General features: G+C 48.0%; 2 protein-coding genes across 2 annotated transcripts; both read left to right on the top strand.

Annotated features, from left to right (window-relative positions):
• Window positions 1-1,027: 1,027 nt before the first annotated feature.
• H257_18946 (hypothetical protein) lies at window positions 1,028-3,854 on the top strand (the record flags this gene model as incomplete). The annotated part of the gene is made up of 2 exons (XM_009848093.1): window positions 1,028-3,748; window positions 3,795-3,854. The coding sequence occupies 2 exons, from the start codon at window positions 1,028-1,030 to the stop codon at window positions 3,852-3,854; spliced, it is 2,781 nt and encodes a 926-aa protein (XP_009846395.1).
• A 2,280-nt stretch (window positions 3,855-6,134) lies between these two features.
• H257_18945 (hypothetical protein) lies at window positions 6,135-6,816 on the top strand (the record flags this gene model as incomplete). Its single annotated transcript, XM_009848092.1, has 2 exons — window positions 6,135-6,745; window positions 6,768-6,816. The coding sequence occupies 2 exons, from the start codon at window positions 6,135-6,137 to the stop codon at window positions 6,814-6,816; spliced, it is 660 nt and encodes a 219-aa protein (XP_009846394.1).
• Window positions 6,817-6,846: the final 30 nt, after the last annotated feature.

Here is a 6,846-nt window from a genome sequence, read left to right as displayed (position 1 = left end):
GAAGTGGTCTTGGATTCGGGGTGTTGTGGACTACTTTTTGATTTATGGACGAAAAACCAAAACCATTCTCTCTAATATTGTACAAAGAGATAGAGTTATCCCTAGGTAAGTAGAGTTGGTCTTGTGTAACCCTCTTTATCTTGGTTTTTGTATTACATACATATATTTAGTAATTGATGCAATATTGATCTTGGCCGATTTGATTTGAAATTTATACAAATCGTGGAATCTTGTGTATATTTTAAGTGAACTATGCTGCTTTTGACGATTAGACGAAGCCATGCCATCGATTTCAATACTTGTAAAGTTAACTACGTTTGAGGAAGATTATAAATGGACTATCAGCTAGTTGCAAGGACGAAGAAGTGAGAGCCTAGCATTACGAGGATATCAATGAAAGTTCAAATCGGACTATCAGCTTGATATAGAAAAGACCCCCTCGAGAAGGGAGAGCCTAGTGTGACTAGTATGTTGAGTGAAAATCGAAGTCCAATATTCTGCTTGGTACAAATCTCAAGTAGTGAGTGGCTTGAAACAGTATGGTTTCCAGTGAACTTTCGAACAACCAAGTATTAATAGCTACACGATTGAAGTAGTAAGCGACTCATTTTACTTGGATGTAGAAGAGAGTGGAGATTGTAAATGGAGAATCAGCAGACTCGATGCGGACGATGAGCTCTATGGAAGCCTGAAGTACGTGGGGCGACTGGTGAAGATCAATATTGAACTATCCGTTTGTGCGCCAAGCATAACAAGGATCGAATATATAAAAGAAAAATAGAAGGGCGACAATATACGGAATTCGGATAACGAACTCCCACGCGTGAAATCACGATATCATTGTAGGGACATAAGCTCTCGATCATAGTTATTGTACCATTGTGTTTGAAGCATTTAAAGTACAGTTCTATTCACTAATCTGCTGTTTAAAACACGTAAGTTTAAAACTATATTCTTGGAACTTTAATGATAGTCTCTGTTATTTTAGATGCCACCTCGTATCTGGCGACAGAAGAAGTTAGCCAGGATGAGTGACTTCCCAGAAGACGTCCAAGCAGCTGACCATCTGAGCCCTGGAGTCGTTGGTCTATCGGAGTACAACAACAGCGACAGAGTGGTTGATTTCCCAAGGAATCCACCCAGCGGTCACAACCTTGTAGAACAGAGCAGTGCATGCTATCAGCGAGGATCCCGTGAAAACGGTGTGCAGCTTGGAGGACACCCTCCCAGTACTTCAAGGCGTTTTTACGGCTACGGATACAACCCTGACGAGTGTTCAGACGACGAGTGGAAGTCTATCCCAGATGACACCGTCATCCCATTGCGAAGAGATCTGCTTGCTTCAGCACCAAAGTCCGATGATGACGACTTGCTGCCAGACGTGAAAGACGACGCAGTGAGTCTCGTAGGGAATTCCTCCGGCGGTCTTGCCATTGATGCACAGTCATACCATCAGCGAGGACAACGTGAAGACCGTGTACCGCTTGGAGGACACCCTCCCAGTTCTTCAAGGCGTTTTTACGGCTACGGATACAACCCTGACGAGTGTTCAGACGACGAGTGGAAGTCCATCCCAGATGACAATCTGAGTACGGTTAGTCGACATGATGTGGCCAGTGTACGATGTCCATTTGGTCCGAGCATCAACGGTGGGTCAAGTTTGGTCCACCTCGGAGGATGTCCTCCAAGTAGAAGAGGACGATTCCTCGGATACACCGACACTGGTGAAGAATTCTGGGATGACGAGTTGGAAGACATGCCTCGCGGAATCTACAAAGGTGCTCAAGACCTGTTTGATCGCATGTTTGACTTTTACAAACAGCACCCGAGCTTTAACATGATTGACGAAATTAATGCGTTCATTGGCCGGCCCAGCGTTGAAGCTATGGATTATGAAAGTCACCGTTTGATTCAAGCTATGCTACGTCAAGGCCACCACATCGACAACGACAATCTTGCAAACAACGACGATCACTGTGATGTCCAAGTAGCTTTTCATGGCGATGACCAAAGCTATTTCAATGAAGACAGCGACCCTGATGGCGTGGAATACATTCCAGAGCTACATGACGATACCTCATACGACATTGACTACTATCGATTGGTCGTTTCAATCAAGGACTTGTACCAAATTTGCGCAGGAGATTGGGAGCTGGCGACAAGGGAGCGAAAGGTTGCCGACAAGTCAAGCGAAAAGAAGTATCTGAAAAAGCACACACTGATACTCATGCGACCATGCTTTGTGTACATCCCCACATGCTACGCTTCTGCCTTTCTGTCCGAGTTGATCAAGCATCAAGATCAAGTTTACTTCCCCCCTCCTCGCGTACCAGGGAAACCATACCCAAGGCACGTTATTCATTGCGCTACTAGCAAGTTCATCAGTGCCATGGACCTGATCACCATTTTGGTCTCGATTGCTCCCACGGTAAAGCTTGTGATTATTGGTTACGGCGCAAAAGCAGATGTATGGAGCTACAAGTGGATTTGGGATATAGCATCGAGACAAACTATGGAAGCAGACCGACCAGTGTTTGACATCGGAGTGAACTTCAAAATGCCAGATCTCGCCGTGTTTGCTGTGCGGAAAGTCGCTTTGGTCAAGAATGGGTTTGGACCATACTCCTCGTACACGTCGAAAGTTTGGAATAACTTCATGAATTACTCCAAATCGCTCGACGGATGTGTTCATGAACAGTACGTTGTTGGCGGTGGCGTTTCGATGACACAGTCAGACGAATTTTCGGACCTGGCGTACAAGGTGAAAGTTTATCCAAAAGTCGTCCATCTCATCAAGAACGCGAACAAACGCCGTATTGGGAATATGCCACACCCATCAACGAACAAGAACTGCCAAAAGCGCTATGAAGACCTGGAAGCACTGTTCGAATCCTTCTTTGAACGAAGTGTGTCCCAAAAGTACTTGGAGCACTTTACAGGTTTCCGTGTTGAGATTACTGTGAGCTCCTTTACATTCCTTGGGGCAGTGGGGGCATTTCAGCGCGAGTTTGACAAGCTCTTCAACTTTGTCAAAGTTATCAAGTACCCGGTATTCAAGTACCTTTCCAACATCGAGAGCTCCATTCGCCATATGCGGACTATTGGTCCAGCGAGGGGCCGTTTTGAGCATCTTGCAAAAGATGTGTTCAAGGTTCCCCTAGCATTTGTCGCTCAAGAAATGGGAATGACAAGTCATCTGTGCCAGAACTATTTAAGTCGGCACGTGACTTTCGACAACGAGTCCAAGGTGTGGAGTTGGTACCTAGATCATGGCCACTCGGCACCTGAGAACGTTGGACTTCTTGATGCACCAGTGCAAGACGAGCAAGGTGCTGCCGATTTGGCAGAGTTTCGATCTCTGTACACCGATGAGATGCAAGAATTGTTGCTGGACATCTTCCTCAATGTTTACGCCAAGTGCGTGAAGTCCAAGGGATCGAAAGTGTACAAGGCCCGAGATAAAGCCACGGGACGATTCAGCGACACAAACGTATCTCTCTTTGGTTTGAGCCTTAGAATTGCTGAAATGCACAAGTCAAGTTGGCGCGATACATTTTGTTCGAAGAAGAAGGACAGACTTCGTGGGCTTAGCAAAGACGACAAGTGTATCGAGCTTCGTCGCATGGTTATGGATCGAAACGGGGTCCATCGAAGTGCCGAGGTGAAAGCCGAGTGCGATGTTCGCGTGGCAGTTGCAACCCAACCGATTTTGGAAGGATCAAACGTTCCACTGTTTGATTCCGACACTGTCAGTCGTCAAGTGTACTATACGGTGTTCTCGCAAGAAAATGTAGAAGGTCGACAAGTTTTTGTCCAACGACGTGCAGCCGAAGTGGTGGCAGGTCACGCCATAGCTGATGGTGATGGCTCATTGGACGTGTTCTTACAAGCGTCACACTATCATGGAAGCACTCCGGCTGGCACCCCACTACGACAAGTCCAAGCCATTGAAAAAGTATCTCTATTGCAAGACTTTCGTGGGATAGATCACTCAACACCTTCGAATCCAACTCCAAGGTTTATCGAACGAAAGGGCCATGGCTTACCAAGATCTGGTGATTTGTATTGGCTGCACCAAGCTCAACTTGCTAGCAGACCCCAGCTGACACAAACCACTATCGATACCCATGTCGCGAGCACTCGTCCTCCGAAAAGGTCCCGACCAAGCGCCACCCTCCGACTTGAGGACGATGCCTGGACGTTAGACGAAGAGGAGGTCCTTGAGTTTCATCGAGTTGTCACTGCAACTGAAAGAGTTATTGATTGGAGCGAAGCGTCAACAGCCGCTGTTTCAGTTAACCAAACCGTTACCGAAGCTGTCACTCCAACTGAAACCATCGTTGATTGCGGCGAAGCATCAATCGCGGATGCTCAAGTTGAAAAAGCATTGACCGATGTTGGAAACGACATTTTGCTCAGAGTTCGCATTCGTTTCTACTCGAATTTTGGGTTCCGAGCTCACAGGCGCAATGGAAGTCCATTCTTGACAAGACCGACTAAAATTGGACTAGTCCAAGCTATCGAGCAGAGCGGTATCGATTGGTTTAAGACGCTTGTTTTGAACCCTGGTTCCGTCGTCTGAAGGAGCATATTGCCTAGTTGTGCGCTGTTAGATGTAGTTTGATGACGTTAAGCGAACTAACTGAATGCACTTTTGATATCTTCAGTATATATTTTTAACTCGAGAGGTAGTATGAGTAAGTCCTGAAGTACTGACACTCATACAAACTACCGATCAATATCTAACTCAACTTTATACATAAGAGCATCTCCACCGCATCCGCAAATATCGATGTCCCTATCCCAAAAGCTTGTTACAATAGTGGTACTTCGAAGTTACAGATAATTTGGGGATATATCCGGGTGTTTTTATCCCCCTTTCGCCAGATTTAGCTCGGACGTCCCAATAACTGAAGATTTTGGGAACATACTGCTGATTTGGGGAAAAACCCACCCGGATAAACCCCACATTATCCGTACTGTAGCATGAAGAAACGGTATAACCGAAGTTTTGAGTTACAGTATTGGGATAGGGACCCGCGTTCGAGATGCCGAGTTGAGTTATGCATACAATGCAGCTTGTGATGGTGTGTGCCTACATACCCGGTCCAACATACCTTCGTGATACACTCTTGGAAGGCGTGGCCGAAACCCGTACACACAGTGGCTGGCTGTATTGGCATATTGATTCCACGCCATGTTGCTTGGTGTTGACATGTGAATCCCGTCCTTGTTACGTTGAACTGATTTCTGCATTGTATTTTAGCACACAGTCTTTGTTTTTGAGCTGGGAGGATATCCTCTCGGATTATGAAAGTACTTTATGTACGTACAGTACGTCTTTCAATACTTTAACCATATATAAACAGTACATCGTACACTGTACGTACTTGTTGTGAACACTTAATGTATGTATATGCCCGTACGTAGTACAATTGAGGGTTAGGCGATCGGAACAGAGTACTCAATTCTGTTTCCAACCATTCATTCTTCAATTTTCCTCGCATCTTTGACGTGAAATGTCGCGCAAACTCCGTTCCTCGACCCAAGCAGGAAGAAGCGGCGCTTTTCGATGTGTTGTGCCCGAGGACCTCGGAAAGAAAAGCGATGGTGCAGCTGCGGATGACAACTCGAAAGGTGAAGTCTGTGTGATATACGTGTTTTAACCACATTACTAGGTAACGTTCATGAGAAACGATCGGCTGATGGTGGCCTTGGAGGATTGATTTCATCAGCGCCAGTTTTGCCGACGTGTCCTCCCAGTGTTTCCGGGGAGGGCAATCCTCCTAGGCGTGAACCTATCGTCGGAGGAAGCAGTTCGCTGAGAGGCTATCCTCCAAGCAACGCGGATGATGTTTCCGTGGGCGATCATTCTCCGTGCAGCGACAGCGATGGGCCTGGCGTGAATCTTAGAGATCAGCCTCGAAGCGACGATGATCCACGCGGCAGCGACTCTGTGGGCGAACATTCTCAACGCGGCAATAGCGATGGTCGTGATGTGAGTTCACCAAGAGGACATCCTCTAAGCGCTGAGGAGGAACGTTTGGGCAACAGTGTGGGCGGACATTCTCAGCGCAGCGACGGTGATGATCGTGGCATGAGCGGCGATGAACCCTGTAGTGACTCTGTGGGCAATGGCGATAGCTGTGGTGGGAATTCTCTCCGAGAAGATCGCGATTCCTTGGGCGGACATTCTGCGCGTGGCGGCAATGAACGTGGCAGCGGCAGTGTGGAAGGAATTTCACCGGGTTGCATGGGCACAGGTCGTGGCACGAGTCCACCTAGAGGACATCCTCCCAGCGACGAAGATGAACTCAGCGGCGACGGCGGTGGACATGGCAGGGGTTCTCCAAGTGGCTATCCTTCTAGCGATGAAGACAACGATCGACGTTCAGTGGAGGGCAATTCTCGGCCCGGCAACGGTGAAGGTCGTGGTGGGAGTTCGCCCAGAGGACACCCTCCAAGCGACGAAGATGAACGCGGTGGTGCCTCTGTGGGAGGACTTTCTCCGCTCACCGACGGCGGTGGACACGACAGGGGTTCTCCAAGTGTCTATCCTTCTAGTGATGAAGACAACGATCGACGTTCAGTGGAGGGCAATTCTCGGCCCGGCAACGGTGAAGGTCGTGGTGGGAGTTCGCCCAGAGGACACCCTCCAAGCGACGAAGATGAACGCGGTGGTGCCTCTGTGGGAGGACTTTCTCCGCTCACCGACGGCGGTGGACACGACAGGGGTTCTCCAAGTGTCTATCCTTCTAGTGATGAAGACAACGATCGACGTTCAGTGGAGGGCAATTCTCGGCCCGGCAACGGTGAAGGTCGTGGCGGGAGTTCACCCAGAGGACA

This window comes from Aphanomyces astaci (genome assembly GCF_000520075.1).
Source record: "Aphanomyces astaci strain APO3 unplaced genomic scaffold supercont1.277, whole genome shotgun sequence".
Lineage (NCBI taxonomy): Eukaryota > Oomycota > Saprolegniomycetes > Saprolegniales > Verrucalvaceae > Aphanomyces > Aphanomyces astaci.
Note: the sequence above shows the minus strand (reverse complement) of the source record. Positions and strands in the feature narration are given on the sequence as shown.